We start from the raw sequence: 22,176 nt of genomic DNA, 5'->3' as shown, positions 1-22,176 counted from the left end.
TGGTCTTTACAATAACAGGCGAGGCTCTGATCAAGATTATAGAACCTTTTGCATTCACACACACTGTTGTACGATTGTGGTCAAACCCAACAAACTGTCAGCAAGCAAAATTTAGCAAACCCTAAAAAGAAATCCAGCCATCAGCTCCAAAATCTGCAGCTGATGAATGCTGCCGCACCAAAAAAAAAAAGCAATAAGCAGCCCTTGCTTTTTGAGAGCTGACCCCTGCAAGCTTGTAAAAAGCAAATGCGTTCTGGTCGCAGGAGAAGAAAAACACGCCTTACTAGAAAGAGAACTGTAATTTAGCTCGCTGGTCTCCTGGCAAATTTAGATTTAATTCTATCCCTGCATGTGAAAATGTGCCAGCGTAGTAAAAACCATGCGATAATTGAAACCCTTTCGCTTTCACACTTGAGTTTGTGAGTTTTTTTTGCAGTTGGCAGCAACCAGCGGGGTCACTCACCCACGTTGGACATGCCGCCCTTCTGCACAATCTTATCTATGGCCGACTTCACATCCTTGGAGCTGGAGTGGGCCCTCAGACTCATCTCCGTCACAGGCTCGTCACTTCAAACAAAACAATAAACAGTCAGTTTATATCTTCTTTTTCCAAACTGGGACAAAATTACAGAAAGAATAGACAGCGTTTACCCATATTGGATGATGCCCATCATTGGTCCAGCCATGCCTACGTTGATGACCTGAGCCACCTCAGCCAGAAAGTCTTTCTGGATCTTAAAACGCCGTTTCCCAATGCTCCAGCTGCCATCCATCAGGAAGGCAAGATCAACCTTGCAATCTGTGGGGGGAAAAAACGGAACACACCTTGCAGATACACACTGCACTGAGGTAGATTGTTGGGTTTTTTTATGTTTCTATGTGAATAAGACTTTCAAACTTATGATAAAGGAAACCAAATATTGATTTTTAAAAACTCTTACACATATTTGATTACATGTTTTTGATTTTAAATTCAGCTGAGCTTTTAAATTTGTTGTCAGAATTTAGTCACTCAATAAGGAAAGCTGCTTTGGCCCAAATCCAGTTATCTAGTTTGCTCTAGTCTATCCGCAAGAGATTATTCAGACAAGCTTCTGATTTATTTTGTCTTTAAAGCCTGACAAAATGGGCAAACAGAAGCCAGAGAGTAATATTCTTTATGAGTAGCATTGGTTTTGTTCTTGCAGCAGCAGCAGCTGCAAACACACCATTGGTATTCAGAGTTTGTCAGATGGTAGACTCATAGTAGGAGAATCTAATTCCTAAGGATATTATATCCTGACTTCTTGGACTGTTACCCTACTCTTGAAGTTTCACTGAATTTCTTTAACTTTCAACAAAACACATTTTACTGTGACTAAGCAGAGTCCAAATGTTTCACAGGCTGCTTCAGCCTTGTGTTTCGGCAGCGAGTAACTTCAAGTATATAATGAACCTACATCAACTTTCTATGCATTTGCATTCTTTCTTTAAGATATATATTATGAGAAAAAAATAGAAAAGAAATACCAAAACTGTGAAATATTTGGGAAGTTTTTGGCTCCTGGCAGCAACTTTGCACTTCTCATATGGCACATGGCTCTCTAGCAAGTACTAGCAGCTTGTTACCTGCAGCCTTTACCACGTTGAGACATAGAACGCAGTGAGTGAAAATGGCTGCACATTACTCAAACTTTTACCGGATAAAAAAGTTCCACAAGAAAAACCTACATAGGACATGAGACTAAATAGTCCTGCCAACGTATTTAAGGCCTGCTTACATCTTTTTTAATGGCTTAAGATATTTTAAGGCTCTAATTTTAGATAATTCAATTTAAGATTTTTTTAAGGATGTGCAAACATCCTGACAGTGAATAAGATGATGCACTGTCATCCCCTGAAGGTCAGGGAACATCAAGTAAAATGGGACTGTGATGGCACAAATAAAGTAACTTACATTTGCATATGGAAATAAAATGTGCCAGAAATTTGAGATTAATCTGTTTTAAAACATCTCACTATTATTTTGAACACAACTCTACATCTACAAGTGTAGATGTTTTTTTCTTATAAAAACAGAAGGTCAGAATAAGCCAGAAATGATTAGATTTACAATTAAAACAGACACTTATTTAGCTCTATACGTGTTACAATTTCTCACCTAGCAGGATAATCTGCACCTGATCCCAGCAGGGACCACCAGGATAAAAAGGACCTTGTTTGAAATGCAGGCGCAAGAAAAACCTCTGAATAGCCAATTATTCTCAGGTATGCATACTTAAAAGTATTATCTGTTTTAATAGGACTGAAGCTAGATGTATGCCTGGGTGCTTGCCACAGATGAATAACATTCACATATTCATAGGTGCAAGAACATCCACATACTTGGGTCTCCTTGTGATGCAGGGGGTTCAGGTGCTCTAGGTAGCGCCTCTGGTTCTCTCAAGCTAAAACCTAGAAAGCAACAAACAGAGAAAAGCTTAAAAGTCAAGATATTTCTGGATTAATTAGCTGTTTTAAATATGACAGAATCCTTGATCTTTTTCCTTTTTATCTTGGCCGTCTTCATGTGGGACGACTGAAGGGAAAACAATCAGCTTAACCTTTCATCATCCAGAAAAATGCAGTTGGGTCTTTACCACGAAAATAAAACACTCAACTAACTAACAACAGACAGCTCAAACACCTACTTTTAGGAAATTACATTGAAAGTTTGAAGGCGTCCTCTTTTTAGTGACCCCAAATGTTTCCAGTCACAAACGTCATGCCCTAAGCCACCATGCCATTTGGCTTTTGTCCCAATTCCCCTCAATTACAGGCCGAGCCAAAACCCAGAGTCTTATCCTCGGATAGCTTTGGTTTGAATCGCACTTATTGCAAAGCTGCAAACTAGCAGCAGTGCAAGCAAACTTACCTGATTCATAGGGGTTTGCATCTTGTTTCCAGGCATCTACTGGCTCCACTGCATGAATGACATTATAGAAGCTGAGCATTAGGAAAGCAGCAAGTTCAGAAGCATTTACCTACTACAGTGCTGTGAAAAAGTTTCACCATTTCAGATTTCTGGATTTTGCTTTTTAGGTGACATTTAAATGTTTCAGAGCGTTAATCAAATCAGATCAGGATAGCTCTAGTAAATAAACAAAGTAGTTTTCAAATTATTATTTCATTTAAAAAGGTAAAAATATCTAAAACAACCTTGCAAAAAAGCTGCAACTTCCCTTGTTAAGTCAATAAATACAAATTTATCAATTGTAAAAGAAGAAGAAAACACTCATTGACATTTCTGTCAGTAAAATATTAATTGAAAACCATCACAGGGTATCGTGTGGTGCAGTGGTTAGAACAGGCGCCCCGTATAAAATGGCCGCCATAAAAGATTTTCAAGGCTAAAATAATGGATGATCAACACTACACACAGGCTCAACTCACATTTCCCTAACAAAACATCTTTATGATCCCCAAGATGTTATGAAACATATTCTATGAACTGATGGAGCTTTTTAGAAGGTGTGCGTCCTGTTAACATCTGGTGTAAGACTAAAAGCTCGATACGGTATTTTATGATGCAGCAGATTCAACCTCCAGCTGATCTCTCACTGAGAAGGCGGAGTTAAACCCAAACTCAGAACATTGCATCATACCAGAAATGGTGCGGTTTGAGTCGCTTTTACAATGGAAACAGACAAAAAGTGTACTGAACTCGTGCCGTACCAATCAGTGGAAATGAGGCATAAATGAAGCATTTGTAGTGACTTAGTCACAGAATGGCATTAAATCCTATTAAGATGATGCAACCTTTCGTATAGTCATCCATGTTGCTGAATTAAAACAAGAGTGGGCCAAAAATTCTCCACAGGAATGTAAGACGCTGCATTCCAAGTGAACATTTGATGAGAGTTGATAAAAAGAATAATACAAGGAACTTTTACTTTGAAAATTATTTTAGTACTGCAGTACCATTGCCATTTTCAAGTTAGTTATGTTCAAAAAACTTTGACAATATGCATTAATATTTAAACATGTTGTGCTTTTGTATCCAAGCCCCTGAATCAGATTATCTTTTTCTTATACTAAAATTAGTTTATTGATCTGAAACATTGAAGTGTAACTAAATAGCAAAAATTGAAGAAATCAGTGAAGTGACAAATACTTTTTCACAACTGCGTTTCAACAGCATTCTGTGCAAAAGCTGCATAATAGTCTTCAAGGCTTCCCTGGATGATCATTATGGCTGCTCACCTTTGCCATGGGGTAAGTGCTGGGGCATTTTGTGGCTGCCTTCTAAGTCAGTGGAGCGAGGGGCTAAAAATAAAGACATTATCAAATATGAATAAAACTGGAACCAAAGAAAACACTAACACTGTGGCAGAACTGCCAGCGCACCCCTCTGTTTAAATGTTTAGCTTGGCTGGATTTCTGGTTGTATTTTTATGGTGGATGCTCCAAATGGTTTCCAGACCTCAGATTTGAATGCCAACCTGTGCCTCTAAAAAAGAAGAAAGCGCAATGTTTGAAATATGAGATTTAGTGCTTTCTGCTGGGCTTTTGTGTCTCATCAGCAGGTCGTACTGCAAGCGAGTTATATTGTTTAATGTGAAGGCATGCAAGTATAAAACAAATGAAATGTGGTTTCCTTTCACGGAGCAGTTAAGGTATTTTAGGTCCTTTCATGTGCAGTCAGACGGAAATTGACCCAACTGTAATATCTGTATATTTTGAAAAAACTAGAGAAGAAACAGGGAAGCAGCCAGTCTGCTTGTGTTTACTGTGAATTACATACAAAAGTACCAGAGGTTGAACCTGGATAAAAGAAAACAAACAGTTTTTTCATCTGCTTACAAAGCTATTCGTCCTTCTTGAATCTTTCCATGTTTTGTCACATCACAACCACAAACTTTATGTGATAGACCCAACACAAAGTAGCGGATAATTGCAAAGCGGAAAAAAGGCTTATATGTTATATTTTTAGAAATAAAAGTCTGTAAAATGTTGTGTGCATTCTTTTATCCTCATTTACCCATTTACCCATTTAATGGCCTGAAATAAAAATCAAGGGTTGCAGCATTTATACTAACGTTAAATCACAAATAAGTGGGCGCTATTATTATAAAAACTAGCCTAACACGAGTTTGCCTAGATACAAATGTGTGGTATAGGTTTTGCATTAAAAAAAAAACACTTTAAAAATATGCATTAGTTGTATTTAAAAGTGTCATGCATTTGAATCCAGACCCCTGACTCAGTAGGTTTCAGAATCACATTTGCTATATTACCACTGCAGGCTTTACCAATGAATGTCTTGTTCCTTTTAGTTTCGGTCAGAGTAAAATCATCCATATTCCAATCATCTCTGTTCGGTTTTTCTGTCTACGTATGAAAATCATCCTCAGAGCATCACGTTGCCTCCACCATGTTCTATTTGGTGTGTTCAGGGTGAAATGCAGTGTTAGTTTTCCTTCACACATGATATCTCTGACCTGTTCAGTATGTTTTTCTGACACTTTATTTTTAAAGTAGACTCCAGACTACTGGGATTTTTCTATGGAATGTCACTCCAAACTATTGGCAGAAAATCTGTCTTTGTAGAGTATATTAAAAATGTATTAAAAAGAACGGGGCTTCCGGGTATGACCGCAAGGTAGAAGGTCGCGTTCGACGCTGCTCCTGACAAGAATCCTGAAAATTCCCTTTTAAAACTCACTGAACGCTACAACCAAGGTAACTGAGTTTGATTTTGGTGACATTATGCCAGGCCCTGGAAGAATGAGTAAAGATAGGTCAAAAATAACTATGCAGTCCAGGTTGACGAACTTCGGACCTCACAACGTGGAGCTTAGCTTAAACGAAGCTAGCAACAAAGTTAGCAAGGAGCAGAGCAGCAGTAAGGGTGTTGACGAAGAGCTAGCAGATAACGGCGGCGACATGAATAACCCACGCGGCGACAAGGCAGATATACTTGGAGCAATTAATAGCTTAAAGTCTGAGTTTTCTGGAAGATTTGATGGTGTCATGACGGCCATAGAAACAGTGAGGAAAGAAGTGGGTGAATGTGCGAAACGTTTGACGCATGCAGAGGAACGTTTGTCTACATTTGAAGACGAGCAACTGTCGCTACTTAACAAAGTTAAGAGCTTGGAAGAAACGAAGAAGCTAATGGAGGAAAAGATAGTCGACATGGAAATGAGATCTCGTCTCAACAACCTTAGATTGGTAAATCTCCCCGAAGGCGCAGAGGGCTCCGATGCCTGTGGATTTTTAGAAAGCTGGTTACCAGAAGTGTTGGAGATACCTGCTCTGAAAAGTCCGCTGATTCTGGAAAGAGCTCACCGCGTTGGACCGAAAAGGAACGCAGAAGCTCCCCCAAGAACTGTAATTATGAGATTCCTTAATTACAATCAAAAGGATCTGATATTCAAAGCAAGCAAAATAAAGACGGATATTCTCTATAAAAATCAACGGGTGAGATTCTACCATGACGTCGCTACGGAGATACACAAGCAGCGCAAGCAGTACGATGGAGTCCGCAAGCGCCTCCGCGAGCTTGGTCTGAGACATGGCATCATCCCTCCGGCTAAACTGGTGCTAACGTACCAAGGAGAAACCTTCAAGTTTAACACACCAACAGAGGTCCAAACGTTCGTCGATCGGATTCAGAAGAGACAGATAAGTGCATCGGAGTGACTGAATAAGGCAACACTGGTGGAATGTAGCGTTAATGTGTCTCTGCTAAATATACCTTTTTGTTAGAGCATCACAATGTTGCATGGTACAGCGTGAAGTTACGCTCGTTATTATTCTGTTGTTTTTTTTATATATATATATATACCTTATACTTCTAGATTCAATGTTCTGTTGTGATGTTCTACCTCTGATACACATACCAGGGACCACCTTAATTATACAGGGACAAATAGACTGCTGAAAATGCGGGAGAAGGTCGAGTACAATACGTATATTTATTTTTTAGTTGTTGGCAGAGGTTAAGAATAGTGAGAATAGATCATAGGGATCTATACTATCTATGGTTGGAAGGAATTTAATGGGAGGGACTAACCGCTTGGTTGGGAACGGGGTTTTGTTTGTTCAAGTAGTTCAGGGATTGTGGGTGTATGTTATCGGTTCTGTTGTTTTTGTTACCCCTCTTGGACATATTTGTGAAGCTACCGCATCAGTGTCCTTTGAGTTGACATGATGCAGGGGACAGAAATTAAATACACATCCTGGAACTGTAGAGGCTTACATAAGACAAAAAAGATCAAGCAAGTCATGAACAAACTGAAAGATTTAAACTCTAAAATAATATTTTTACAAGAAACCCATCTCTTGGAGGAAGAAAATATAAAATTGCGTAGGAGGTGGCGGGGAGATATATATGTAGCTCCATTTACATCAAGAGCCAGGGGCGTAATGACCCTAATTCATGAATCCATTCCGTTTCAGGTGACCAATGTTATTAAAGATAAATTTGGGAGATATCTGATAATCCAGGGGTCCATCCTACAAGAAACCCTGATCTTAGTAAATGTCTATGGTCCTAACTCTGATGATGGTGTTTTTTATACTAACTTATTTCTTACCCTTTCATCGCTGACGGGAAAATACATTATAGGGGGAGACTGGAACTGTGTTCTGGACCCCATTTTGGACAGGGCTTCAGCAGCTTACCAGCCACACAGCAGAAGCAGGGAAACGATTTGCAGTTTTATGAAAGAATTAAATTTACTGGATATCTGGAGACATTTAAAACCTACTGACATAGTCTACTCATGTCATTCAAAAACATTTAGGACTTATTCCGATAGACTACTTTTTGATTTCAAAGGAATTACTCTCAAATATATCTGATTGTTGCTATGATAGCATACTAATATCGGATCACGCTCCCTGTAATCTATTATACTGTAATAACAACCTGTTGAATGACCCTCCCCGTTGGTGCTTACACCAGAAATGGCTGAAGGATGACAAATTTCTTAAATATGTTGGAGAAAAAATAGATGAATATTTTAGTATCAATACCACACAAACTACAGCCTGTATAAAATGGGACGCTTTTAAAGCATGTCTGAGGGGTTACATAATTAGTTACACCGCCTCAAAATCTAAAGAACAGCGTAGGAGCAGACAACAATTGGAATCCAGGATCAAATCACTAGAACTTCAAACTTTTAGAAACAGCAACGCAGAAATAGAGAAGGAATTGCTGTTATTAAAAGCACAATATGAAAAAGAATCTGCAAACAGAGCGGCCTCCAGTTTACTAAGATTAAATCAATCATTCTATGAACAAGGAGAAAAACAAGGGAAACTCTTGGCATGGCAAATAAAACAACTGGAAGTGCAAAAAAACATAACCTCTCTCCTTAATAGTAAAGGGGAAACTTTAGTAGACCCAATCAAGATAAATGAAGAGTTTAGACAATACTATGACAAGCTGTACGATTCGCAAGACACCTCGAATATTCAAGAACATGACTCATTTCTAAATAAGCTAGATATTCCCTCAATAGATGAAGTGTATAGAGAACAATTGGAAGCTGAAATCACAAAAGAAGAGCTGGGTAAGGCTATTGACTACATGAAGGCTGGGAAGAAAGCTGGGCCTGATGGGTTCCCTATAGACTTTTATAAAAAATTTAAAAAGCAATTAATAAGTCCTATCTTTGAGATGTTTCAGGAGGCATATCGCAATGGTGGTCTACCAAAATCTATGACAAATGCCTTAATCTTTGTGCTACCCAAGCCTGGGAAACCCAGCAATAAATGTGAAAACATGAGGCCAATAAGCCTGCTTAATGCTGATCTAAAAATACTCTGTAAATTATTAGCAATTACAAGACTCACTTCCTTCAGTGATACACAGGGACCAGAATGGTTTTGTTTTGGGACGCAAGGTCTGCACAATGTGAGGAGGCTTCTAAACATTGTTCATGGCTTGGATGTAAAATCTGAGCTGCACTGCTTTCTCTAGATGCCGAGAAAGCGTCAATCGAGTCGAATGGGTCTATCTATTCAATATTTTAAATCGTTTTGGTTATGGTGACAACTTTAAAAAATGGATTCACTTATTATATTTAAACCCAACTGCAGAAATATTAACAAATAAGAATGTGTCTAAACCAATTATTATCAAACGAGGTTGTCGTCAAGGGTGTCCTTTGTCCCTTTGTTATTTACTTTAGCGTTGGAGCCTTTTGCTATAGCCGTAAGGGCCCATGAATATATAGCTGGCATTACAATTGGACATGTAGAACACAGACTTTCATTATATGCAGATGACATAATCCTGTTCATTTCAAACTTAAAACAGTCTATTCCAAATTTGCTTAATTTAATAGAGGAGTATGGCCATATTTCAGGGTATAGTATTAATAAAGCTAAATCTTCATTACTATTTTTGGATGAAAAAGAAATGTCCCCGTAATAAGCTCAGAATTCAAGGTTGTTAGAGATTTCACTTATTTAGGAATACAAATATTTTCAAATCTAGATATGATTGTAAAGAAGAACTATGAGTATTTAACAAAAGAAATCACGGAAAGTATTAATAGATGGATGCCCCTTCCCTTATCATTGATTGGCAGAATCAACACCTTCAAAATGAATATGCTTCCAAAAATACTATATTTTTTCAAAATGTCCCCCTGCCGCCTCCTGCAAACTGGTTTGATGATTTTAGGAAGTTATTTGTTGGGTTTTATGGCAAAATAAACGGCCCAGGATTAGATTGTCGCCCTACACTTACCTCATAAGAAGGGAGGACTAGGATGTCCGAATATGAGGTGGTACTACTGGGCAACCCAACTTAGAACTATTAGACACTACTTTAATACCAGAGATGCCCCTCAGTGGACGGAAATGGAATCTGATTCTGTAAGTCCACCTTTGCCTTTATACATTTTTGCTGATTCGGTCTCAAAACTGTTGGGAAGAACAGCTAATCCTATTGTTAAAAATATGATCAAAACATGGTATGACGTAAAGAAATTCATAAAAGAACCAATTATACTCTCACAGTTTACTCCTATATGGGGAAACCAAGATTTTACTCCTGGAAGAGCAGATTCTGTATTTAAACAGTGGGCCTTAAAGGGTTTAGATAAGATTAACGATTTATATCAAGCAAACTCAACTTACATGATGTCTTTTGAGGAACTCAGGCAGAAATTTAATATAGATAAAAAATACTTCTTCAAATACCTGCAGCTCAGAAGCTACATTAGGACAAAAATCAAAGATTTGTCCAGGCCCTCAAAATCCCAGTTGGAGGAAATGGTTTGCAAGTTTAGCAAAAATAAAGGTGCGATTTCAGAATTCTATAGCTTTATGGTTTTGAATTCAACAGAGGACTCAACACGGAAACTAGACGCCTGGAACTTAGACCTGGGAATAAACCTGTCACTGGAAGAGTGGCAGTCTGTCTGTGCAAAGGCTCAAAAGCAAACTGTTAACTCTCGCTTAAGGTTACTGCAATACAAATGGTTAATGCGAATCTATATAACACCAGTCAATTTAAATAGGTACAACCCTAATATACCAGATGTATGCACAAAATGTTTAGAAGAAAAGGGGACTTTGTTTCATTGTATTTGGGAGTGTAAGGAAATTCAAAATTTCTGGAAAGCCATAAAAAGTACTCTGGACCACCTTGTCTCTAAAGTTGTTGCACTTGACCCTGCTTTTCTAATTTTGGGTTTGTACCCAAAAATACTTTGTTTACCAAGTGTGAACAATTGTTGATTGATATATGTCTACTACAGGCTAAAAGACTGATAGCACTATCCTGGAAGAGAACGTCAGGACCAGGTATCAACCAATGGATTAGGCAAATGCTAAAGACTTTGCCTTTGGAACGCATAACATATCTCCAGAAAGGGAAAGGTGATTTATTTGAAGACATTTGGAGACCCTTCCGGAATTTTGTTGAAGGAGTGGACATATCTCACAATGACGACGCCGGTTAAAGACAAGTTTAAAGTCAAAACACAATGAGCAACAAAGAAGCCTCAACAGTGGACTAATTTCTCATGTATGCTTAAAGGAGTATATGCAGATATGTTTCTAAGGGGGTGTTCGTAGATCCTGTTTACTGTACTGGTTATATGGCAGGTGTATATGTAAAACAAAATACAATAAAATTTTTGTTGGAAAAAAAAATGTATTAAAAAATGCAGCCTCGTTGCAATGGGCATGCTATTGGCTGGTGTTTGCAAAACAACCAATTCAAGAGTGAAATTGGTTTTCCTTGATACTGATCGGCTGTTCAACCTAGAGTGGAGATAATGAAAACTGTAGATGTTAGTTTCTGTAGCACACTGCGTATTAATACCTACTCAGGTATATTTGGTATTTGAACTACTAAAATGGGAAGCTATCAGTATTTCTAGAGAGGGTCTAAGTATTCTGGTGTGGTTGTGGTTCCAAACAAATGATCACTTCTGAATACTATTGGTTGCAATAATTTCATTTTTGGTGTAACAAAGTAATGGTGGCTGACGTAAAATCCTAATAAAATAGATTGAAGTTTGGAGGTGTAATGTGACAAAACGCGAAAAAGTCCAAGGGTTTGAATACTTTAGCAAGGTTCTCCCAACCCATTTATTGACACCCTACAACCTGGAGATTTGTTAGTAACCCCAACAAATAGAAATGCACGAACACTTACGGTATGGTCCAAAGCTATAAAGCCAGCGTTCATACTCTGAGATATCAGGCCTGAGATCCCGAGCTGGAGGAGGACGTTACGAAACCCGTTAGTGTGGAGGAAATGTCAGAGGGAAAAAGCACATGTTTCCATGGTTATGATTGGTCAGAAATCCTTCACGACCAGTCGCAGACCAGTGAAAACAATGACTTTTTTTTCACAATTATCACCTCAGAGTACATCTCTTTCACATGCATCAATATCCTGCCCCATTCTGCTTTTTGCACTTCAAAGAAGCCCTCATATGGCAGGCAGATGGCATGTAAACAGAGATTCCCTTGCATGTACGTACTTACACATGGAGTCAATTCAGCACATACATGATCAGCAGATACGAAACTGTACCAGATGCACGAGCGCGCAGCACAGCTGGATACGAGGTGTGCAGTAAAGGTTGTGATATGCACCCACACTGATAACTGCAGCACTCTGTCAGAGAGGAGGTGCATTTACTTACCTGGAATCTCAGGTGTTTCTGTCTCACTCCATGCGTATCCTGAGTCTGGAACTGCATAGCTAACATCTGAGCAGAGAACATTGATGTGTCAGGAACATCCGTAAAGATTATTTCACTCTGGATATGTTTTTGAGCCCATTTGTCCTTAATCTGTTTAAAAACCAACATTTATCTCAGTCTTTGCTGAGGGATTACTGTTTGCTACCTGCTGGTCGTCGAGCTCCTGGGAACCAGTCAGGGCGAGAGTAAGAAGAGGGTGGCCAGTCTCTCCTGGGGAAAGCTGTGCACGGGAGAATTAGAAAGCCGTTTTCAGTACAGGCATGAAGGAGGAACATACTTGTGATCACCACTAAAGTGGTATTTATTAGTGGAGAATGCACAAAATATTCAGAACGACACTAAAACAGTAGACACTCAGTCGCTTTAGGACTTAGTTGGTGCCTGTGAAAACCTACTTTTTTCTTTCCACGTTTTGTTTGGAAAGGTTAAAAAAAAAAGCTTAGTACGAATTTGTGTTTTGTTTTGTAGTGGACATACAGGAAAAAAAAATAGATTTGAAGGAACTGCCAAACGCCCCTCAAAATGCTCTTACTTCACTCTTAGGTTTAGCCAAAACAACCTCTTACTCCACCTCCACAGTTCAAAATATTTACGTCTTTATGACCGAACTGTTATTCTCCGGGAGTCATGTCTGAATGTTTGTGAATATATGTCAAACTATCTGACCATAGTGGATGATTTAGAAATTAAGGAAAGCCATTTAAAAACAAACTAAAGATAGTTAACTTTACATAGTGATTAATGCATCTTTATTCGACTTTATACATAAGTTTGGATGTAAAACAGCTTCCAGGAATTGAAAGGTATTTTGTCTACATTAATAATATATTTAGGGTTGCATGTTGGGCCAGTTGTTGTTAGTGTTAGTTTATTAATTTTGCACTACTTGCTGCTTTATTAACTCATTAGGATTTAATATGAATAATGAGGTTAATAATAAATGTTTTTTAGCTGAAATAAATTTAAACCGGAAAAATGTACAGACTCTTTGTTTCTTTAATCTAGAAAGAATTCCTTATGCTTAAAATCGATTTTTAGGCTGTTTATGATATTATTTTCATAGATTAAAATACTTCAGCTTGCCCTATGTACCTTCTTAGAAGTTGGTCACATGAATGCAAACTTAAATGAGCAAAAAGCAAACTGTCTGGATAGGAAATTTTATTGATAAGTTGAGGTAAAAACCAGAATGGCATAGCTCCCTCTGCAACAACAGACTGCACCATGACTGCACACTTCAGTGAAATCCACTCTGAGGAGGACAGGCAGCTTGCACAAACACACAGCGTTCGGCTTTGAGGTTCCCATACAGGGGCGGCTGGTGAGAAGGGTCTCTGTTTGCAAAGGCAGCCAGCAGCCCACTGAAGCGCGGACGTATTATTATAGACCCAATGTCAAATCAGGAACAGTTTAGATAGCAGGCAGAGATAAAGCCAATCTGCTGCTGTTGACTTTTTTCTTTTTTTTTTACTATTATTAAAAACTGCCTTAAAGGTTCAAATTCAACTTCCTTAGTCATAACTATTTCAGTGATTGCCGAGGTGAAAAGCTGAGAATCCTCCTTTAGGATCGGAGCTTATTTCATATCAGAATGAGCATTGTGCCGTGACACTTGCTCGCACAAAAGACAACTCTGCTAAAAGACATAATCCAAAACACTTACAGCAGCTCCAAAACGTACTTACTTTTCCACATTTTGTCAAGTTACAACTACAGACTTAAATGTTTTCCTTTGGGTTTTACTGTGAGAGAATCACATTGTGGTGCGTAACTGAGAGGTGGAACGAAACGGCAAAAAGGCGTCAGTTTTAAACCATGAAATAGTTTTGCAAATAATTATCTGAAAAGTGTGGTGTACATTTGTGTTCCTGTATTTACGTCTGCAAACTTTGGGCATATCTCCAGCCTTGCACATCTCAACACTGAAACTTCAAACTGTCCTTTCAAAATGTCTCAAGTTCAGTCAGATTGAATGAAGACCATCTAGGAGCATCACTTTTCAAGTCATGCCATAAATTCTCAATTGAATATATATCTGTGCTTTGATTGCAAGACTTTGATATACCCTGATCTAAACCATTCCTTTACAGCTTTTGCTGTAAGTTTACAGTAGTTTTTCAGCTTGTTGTTTCACCAGGAGGGTGGGGTATTCAGATTAATATGCAGTTATTTTTTTTCACTAATTTTCATGTTGGACAAAGAAATTTGTAATTTTGGTCCTATCTGAGAGCACCTTCATCCACGTGTTTGCTGTTTATGTCCCAATCCACGCTACTTTGTGCTTGTCTATAAGATTCGGTTGAAAATAATTGAGGTTTGTAGTTGTATCCCGACCAAAACTGGAAAGCTTCAGTGGATATAAATGCCTTTCTAAGTGGTATAGCGTGATTTCTAACATATTTTCATGCATCTTTTTGGCTGTTAGACTGACATGTTTCATTATGGACGCTAGACTAGCATCATAAGTTAAAGCAATAACACCCAACATCTGTTTTAAGCCGCTAGGTGCAAAAGCTACATAGGAAAATCATTTTTTGAGCTCATAAATCAAAAACTAAACGCCAAAGTAAAAGAAGCATCTGTCTTGAAATCTCCGGAGGCACTGCTTGACTTCACCTTTAAACTCTGACTTCCATCTGAAGGAGCAGCCTAAAGGAATCAGTATTTTATTTTGTAAATCACACATTCATCCCTTGAGCTGAATAGCTGCTTCCTGCACGGATCAAGAGCTAAGCAGCAAAAGTTTTGTGGAAGAGTTTACACTGCCTTTTATAAATCAGATCCTACAATCAGCTGTCATTTAAATAGATATAGCCCTGTCTAATTTTAGGGGATTCATGGCTTTGCATTCCGCAGAAGGAAAAACAGAAGCACATTCCTCGGAGGGCCACACCTTGGCTGGTTTGTGGAGTTTTTCAGAGATTGGACCCATATGCTGCAATGGTTACAGACTTGGGTGCATAACTGGATCACTTGGCGCTGCTCGTTTCAACTCTCTGAACCTTCACTGCCAAAACTCACAACTATCTGCAACTACCAGCTACTTTAAATGACAAACATTTTTACTCCTGCTGGTCTAATTTTTTAAAAAAATTCTAAATCGGTTTCACCTTTGCAGGGGGTTAGAGTTGCGATTAAAAAGATTTCTGATATTTCTGATGAAAATGTTTTGAGAGAATTTACATTAATAATCTATTTGCCAGAGATTGAAGAATTCAAATACCTAATTAATTTACCTGATTGCCAATGAAGTAAAGAAAATAAGTCAAAGGATCCTTATTAACCAATAACCAAATCAAACACTGGACAGAAAGACTAAGTGTAAAAAATTGACTTATTGTTGATTGAACAAGAGTTCCTATTTCTAAATAAGAATTAAACCGATTAAAACCCTTAATGTTTTGGCAATCTGCTTAATCCTCAGATGTCGGAAAAGGTTATTTTAATATAACTTGAAGTTCTCATACTGAGCAATCATTTTAATTTAAAAAAACAAACAAAACTGGGAAAACGTCAAAGAACCACCTCTAGGGCTCGTTTCTGGCAAAAATTTCCACTCTGCATGAATTTAAATTGATTTTTTTCCACCCTGGGAAGTGAAATTAAAAGGCAGTGAGTATTGATGACCCAACAAACCCCAGAAAACGGTCCCTGTCATGGAAATGTGTTTTAGATCGAACTAGACACCCACAATTCTTTCTCTCAGACCACAGTGAATTTCACTGATGCAGGTCTTTATTGAAGATATTTTTCTTAAAACAAACTGTTTGCCAAGAACCTTTCTGCACATTCAACGCATTTTAAATACATACCCATTCCACTGGATAAATGCAGTTTTACATTCAGATTACTGGAAATAAAAATTCAGTTTCAAACCTTCCAGATTTTATCTTTCTTTGAAAAATGAAGCGAGATGGTTAACCTTCCCAATTAGTTCTTATTTTAGTACAGTGCAGCTGCAGATTTAAGACGTTTTGGCTGAACTAAGAGTTCATTTAATCTAATTCATAAAATTCAGCAGGCTGGCTGAACTGGGCAGGAGAGCAAAGAGTATTTGGGAATGAAAGGTCAGAAACCAAGGCGTTAAGATGTTATTTTAGAGCATGGAGCAGGATTATCATCAACGCAATCAAGATGAATCTGAGAGACTAATTGTTTCATCTCCTAGGTGAATAGACGCATTCAGATTTTTCTGTCAAAATCTGAGCATCTGCTTGGATTTGGCCGCATTGTCGGCGTACCACAGACTGTAAACATTTCACTCAGCGCTTTTACAATCGTCTTTACTCCGCTGTTTGATCTGACCCGTCTGCGTCAGCGTGGTCGAGGACTCCAGCTCAGAAAAACTCACCAGAATTCGACTGGCTCGTTGTCGGGGTCCGCTCGGGTGGAGCGCTGTTAAAAGCTGCTTGCAAGCGATGAGAAAAGCACAGATAGGAGAAGAGAAGAGAAGGGTGTGTGTGTGTGTGTGTGTGTGTGTGGGGGGGGGAGAGAAGAGGAAGGAGGGTAAAGCAGAGTTTCCGTTCTGGGCTTCCATCCTCAAATGTGGCCCAGCTGTTTTGCTTTGATAGAAGCTAAAGGCTTTTTTCTTTCTCTACAGAGTGCTATCAAAAACAAAAGCATGTAAGATGGGCGTATTTACAAGCACTAGCTCTGCATCATTTGACTCTTTTTATCTTGTAAAATTAAAATATGACTGGGAGGATGCTCCTGATGACAGAAAACAGCGGTTATGCAGCGAGGAATGTTAGCTGGGAAACTCAAAGGATGGTATTAGTGGTGACCCTGAGGGTGAAGATATCAGAGGCTCCAGAGTGTAAACAGTGGGGTTAGACTTACAGTAGTCTGCTGACGGTGACCTGCATGCTACCTGTACCCGCTCTTGTTTTAATCATGGGTGTAAGTGAGCTAATGAGGAGGCTGACCTGGGCTGACTGGAGAGGATGGTTGCCTCCTGATGGCTGAGCCCGCCTCTGGCCGGCGCAAACCTTGGACCAAGATTAGAAGGAAGAAGTTTTTCAATATAGCAAAACATTGCAGAGTTAATCTGTGCTGATACTTTAATAAAGTATACATTTTCTTGCTTAAATGTTAAATGTTTGTGTTAATTCGCACTCCTTCCGGTAGAGTGTTCAGTTTTTTCACTGAAATTAGCAGATTGCACCAATGTCTAAATATCAGCACAGATTGAAAACACAGAATCTCCCTCAAGTATCGCCACCTCTGGTAAGGATGTGAAAAAGTCCTTAGAATAAATTTATATTTTATTGAGTGAAACTCTTTTCAGCTCAATGGTTGAACAGCCATTTCTGTTTATTTAGTAATATGTTTTGTGTCATTATACTGCCGAGAGACCCACTACCAACCCATTTTCACATTTTCCACTGGATTTTTATTCAAAATGCTAATTTTTTCATGAGTCCATGCTGCCATGAACTTCTACAAAGTCCTGAGGGTCACAGCATCACAGATCCTCCATCAAACTCTGTATGAACAGCAGGGTGTTTGTGTTTCATACTAGACCCAATAGGAGTCTTTGCAGAAATACTTAATTTTAGGCCTAGCTCAAGTCTGAGCTAGGACTTGTCAAATTCTACAGGTATAAGTTTTGATAACAGAGGAGAAAATACTATTTCCAGGCATGCTTCTCAAATAATACTTCTAATAGTTGTTATCTAGGCAGATCGTTGCTACTTGCTACTTCCAGCTCCTTTTTGTGCCTGCTGACAAATGAATAAGGAAACTCCTAATTTAACGCAATTACAGTTGTTGCTTTCTGATTATTGCCCTGACTGGATATGAATAAGATTAAATAAGTACCTATTTCCCTTTAGCCAATTCATTACATATAAAGGTCAACAAACATTTGCTTTTCCTGACTGGCATGTTCTCTTGGCTTTCTTATTTAAAAGTAACTAACATAATGTCACCTTCTAAAATTAATGGACAAAATCACTTTTGGCAAAAGTCATTTTTCTTTTACCTAAATAAAAAAAGAGGTGGTGATTTTAAAAAAATGATGTGGACCATTATTTTAGGAATGTAACAATAAATGCTGGTGTCACACTGTTGCTCTGTTAAGTGGATATTGTTATAGTGATCACAGCTTATGAAACAGCTATATATTTAAATATGTTCCAAATTAGCGACATTAGGCATATTTGGGGTGAATACACACCTGAAACCAGAAAAGGTACTACTATGGTTAGCTACGTATGCTAAACACAGCTTTGAAGTTTGGTTACAACATAAGTTTCTGTGTAATCCACTCTGGTTGGATTCTTCAGGGCATCATTATGCTCTTGCATTAAAAGGTGAATTTATTTTAAGTCCTTACATTCATCTTTACCAGGGGTTCCAATATTTGTGAAAGTTGGAACATAACCCACAGAGCTGAAGATTACACCATAAGCATCACTTCTGATTTGCAACCAGTACAAGTTAAGTAGCTTGGTAGATACTGAACAGAGACGGCATGCAGAGCTTATCTGCACAGGTAAAAAAAGAAAAGTGTCTGAGTGTTAGTGTAAAAGAAACAATTGTGTTTTTAAAAAGCAGAGGTTAGTAGGTTGGATTTTTGAGTTGATTTACCTGCACTGGCACGCTGTGGATACCTGTTTGGGTAGGAGCTACCTCTGAACACTGAAGAGATGGTTTGATGGTTTAGTCAGACTGGAAATGCTTTGTGTGTGATAATTTTTTCAATAGCTGGAACTTCTTGAAGTGTATTTACCCACCTTGGCTTGGACTCTTTCCTTGGGCACTCTGTGACTGTCCTACACCAATCACACAGTTCATTGACAAAACATTTAGATAAAAATGTATGTTACAAACTGTAATGATTTTACTGGTTGGTGTTTTTTTTTTTTTTTACAGAAAGCTACTTGTTGATAAATATGGAAGATACCATGACCTTCCAAACAAAACAGGTGATATTTCCAAAAGCAGACTACTGTAATGCCATGTAAAGCCTTGTGCGCCACACTTGTCGTTGCACTAGTATAACTTGTCACAAGCAGTGACTTTTTTTCTGTTCCCCAGTTAATGAACTGTGTTGTGTGATGTCAGTAGCTCCACACTAGCCGTACCATTGTCTTATGGAGCAACAACTGAAGGGGGCCCAAGAATGATGAGGTACAGGTCAGCTGTATAGGCCGGTCCAATTGAAACAGACAAAAAATGTATACCAACCCGTAGCGTGTTGCTCAGTGAAAACAAGCCAGTAGGCACATTTAGCAGATTACTCCACATCAAAATTATGCGCTGCTTTATGTTGGTTTACCACATAAAACCCCAATAAAATGCATTAAAGATTGTGGTTGTTGAGTGAAGAAGTTATTTTTGCCAGGCTCTTTGTAACCCAGAATACAGTATCACCACTGTAGCACCTCATGCTATCCCTCCTACATACAATTATTGGCTGCTTTGCTTCACTTACTTGAACTTGCGGCAGCCACATGGGCAAGGTACGGGTGACTGCTGCCTGGATGGAAGAAAGACAAATGGTGTGCCGGTGTGGAGAGAAGGAAGATAATGTTACAGAAAATGAAAGAGAGAGGGAACGCTCGGCAGCCTATTTGGCCCTGTGCCCATCTCATTTGAATGCATACCTTGATATACGGTGGCACTGTCTACTCACCGTACCTGCACTGCCATCCAGAATGACGCAGCGTCTCAGTGATTGCGTTTTTATTCAATCAGTGATGAAAGCTACAGTTAAAACAGTCTACACTGCATTAACTTCATCACAGACAAGCAGTAATTGCCCCATAATTGCAGTTGTAATTGCCCCTCATCATCGCTCATTGCAGAAAAAGAAGGCTTGTTGCGGCAAGCTGCAAGCTCTGATTATAACTGATTATAAGCTGCTAATGCTGTGAGTTAGACAAAACGAGGCAGGCTGCTCGTTTACCTTTTTAAACGTTTTTATCTGCTTGTTTTATTCACCTGCGTCCCTGATTTTATGAACTGCGGCCCGGGCTTTGGTGGTCGTGGGTAGTGGCAGAGTCATAGTGGTTGTGGTGGTGGTGGTGGTAGGAGCAGTTGTGGTTGTCGGTTCAGGGGTTGTTGTGGTGGCTTCAGGTGCTGTTGTTGGCGGCAGCGTTGTGAACGCAGCTAATTTGGTGTCTTTTGGACCTGGAAAAAGAGAAGAAATGAAGGCGGTCACAAACGAGGAGGATGGATGAGAGCGTCTACTGTGTAACCTGTTTTGTAATACATTCTTGTCATTCTTAGCAGACTGCAGCAATCCAAATCCAGGTTCAGCATGCCAGAGTCAAGTGTGGGGATGTTTCTCCTGTCACCTTTTGACCCCGAAATATACCAGACAAAACAGGTGGTTCTAACGGGTTCATAACAAATAGATGGAAAGAGCATACTGCCTTTAACATTTAATATATTACTGATTAATTGATTACCAAATTATCCATCCATCCATTTTCTGTACACCCTAGTCCCCAGTGGGGTCGGGAGGGGTGCTGTGCCTATCTCCAGCGAGACAATTCAGGCGAAAACTAAATATAATACATTAAAACTATGCATTATAGTTTTAATGCATAAAACTATAATGCATTATAAGTGTGAAGATGCTTTTCCTACCTGTCTTCACGTATGTTGGTCTTGAAGGAGCATAGTCCAGAGTGGATGGGTAGATGACACCTCTCTTTGGCTTCCCAACTGTGACACAACAGATTCAGCTTTTATTCAACAAATTTCTTCTAAACAACTGATTTTCAAAAATATTTAATACTGCATAAGTACCTAAGACCACAAATGACTCCCTCCACTTGGGTAGAGACAGTGACCGCACCCCGTTAGAGTTGCTGCCTTTGTAGACATTCTGCCCGGCCATCTTCCTCACAATTACTTTCCCCCCTGAGTTTGTGATGACTCCACTGTGCAGACAACATGTTTGTCAAATAAAACCATCATGAGACTCTTTTGACAATATTCATTTCCCAGTCCACACACCTATGGATGGCTGCATTGCAGATGCTGGAGATGGAGGCAAAGATGCCTGTCCCGTAGACCTGCTGCTTGGTTTCTTTACAGTGTGCTGGGCACTTGGCAATGAACTCTGGGAGGTTAATCTTCCCCGCTCGGACGTCACACTCGATATCCGGAACAACTGGACAGTGGACAACAAAATACCAGAAAGATACAAAAAGAAAATCAAATCACTTTACAATAAAGTAGATATTTCTAGGGACACGTGGCATATTTTGCTACATATTAGAATCACTACCAACACAGAATCTACAGAGCTTAGATAAGCTGCATCACAATATAGCTGACAGGTGAGGATGAAGGTGACAAGTGAGAAATCAGAATGATTCATTTTGATTTCCCTACTATTTAATTTTTTTTTGGGGGGGGGAGGGTTAAATGATCAAAAACACTCGAGTCACCAGAGTTACATGGAAGAGCACCAAACAAAACCAAACCCATCAAGCTCAACTGGAATCTGAGGCTGCCCACATGGACAATAAAAATGTTTCTGGCAACAATAACAAGAAGAATGCTTGAAGGAATAAGGATGAAAGCTTTACTGTACTGTCAAGCACAATGGCAGCAGCATCATGTTCTAGGGCACCCTCCAAGCGGGAGTATTAATTCATCTTCTTTGCCTCCAATCTATATCTGAATGGGTCAAACGTTGACACATTTAGGTTTTACAAAAATGTTCCGAAACACACATTAAAAATAACTTTGGTTTCCTGGAAAAAGAACAGTTCAACTGCATCATTAAAAGCCGAAAATGAACCGTGACATGCCTGGCTGTGAAGACTGCATCTGAATTGGACTATAAGTTGCTCTAGAACTGCGCATCTCACAGTGGCAGCATGTTGGAGTACCTTTGTCTTTTTGGTTGAACACTTATTCCCTGTGGTTTTAGATGCTGTGAGGTAGAAAATATTTTTGCTCTTAAATTTTTACATTCAGACAGTTGTGGAGCATAGCAATGACAATAATG

The 22,176-nt window shown here is 39.0% G+C and overlaps 1 protein-coding gene across 1 annotated transcript in view; it reads right to left on the bottom strand.

The window, feature by feature from the left end:
* The window catches only part of vit (vitrin), a 33,439-nt gene that overhangs the window by 3,438 nt on the left and 7,825 nt on the right, over positions 1 to 22,176 (bottom strand). The window contains exons 4-19 of the mRNA XM_044136897.1: positions 21,174 to 21,330; positions 20,964 to 21,097; positions 20,802 to 20,879; positions 20,151 to 20,339; positions 19,642 to 19,686; positions 18,941 to 18,979; positions 18,795 to 18,845; positions 17,129 to 17,191; positions 12,349 to 12,423; positions 12,144 to 12,209; positions 11,648 to 11,710; positions 4,222 to 4,284; positions 2,894 to 2,941; positions 2,365 to 2,433; positions 652 to 799; positions 464 to 567 (exon numbers count right to left, since the gene is read on the bottom strand). Coding sequence (XP_043992832.1) covers positions 464 to 567; positions 652 to 799; positions 2,365 to 2,433; positions 2,894 to 2,941; positions 4,222 to 4,284; positions 11,648 to 11,710; positions 12,144 to 12,209; positions 12,349 to 12,423; positions 17,129 to 17,191; positions 18,795 to 18,845; positions 18,941 to 18,979; positions 19,642 to 19,686; positions 20,151 to 20,339; positions 20,802 to 20,879; positions 20,964 to 21,097; positions 21,174 to 21,330 — 1,392 coding nt within the window. The remainder of the gene's footprint in view (positions 1 to 463; positions 568 to 651; positions 800 to 2,364; positions 2,434 to 2,893; positions 2,942 to 4,221; positions 4,285 to 11,647; positions 11,711 to 12,143; positions 12,210 to 12,348; positions 12,424 to 17,128; positions 17,192 to 18,794; positions 18,846 to 18,940; positions 18,980 to 19,641; positions 19,687 to 20,150; positions 20,340 to 20,801; positions 20,880 to 20,963; positions 21,098 to 21,173; positions 21,331 to 22,176) is intronic.

This window comes from Gambusia affinis, linkage group LG13, assembly GCF_019740435.1.
Source record: "Gambusia affinis linkage group LG13, SWU_Gaff_1.0, whole genome shotgun sequence".
Taxonomy (NCBI): Eukaryota; Metazoa; Chordata; class Actinopteri; order Cyprinodontiformes; family Poeciliidae; genus Gambusia; species Gambusia affinis.
Note: the sequence above shows the minus strand (reverse complement) of the source record. Positions and strands in the feature narration are given on the sequence as shown.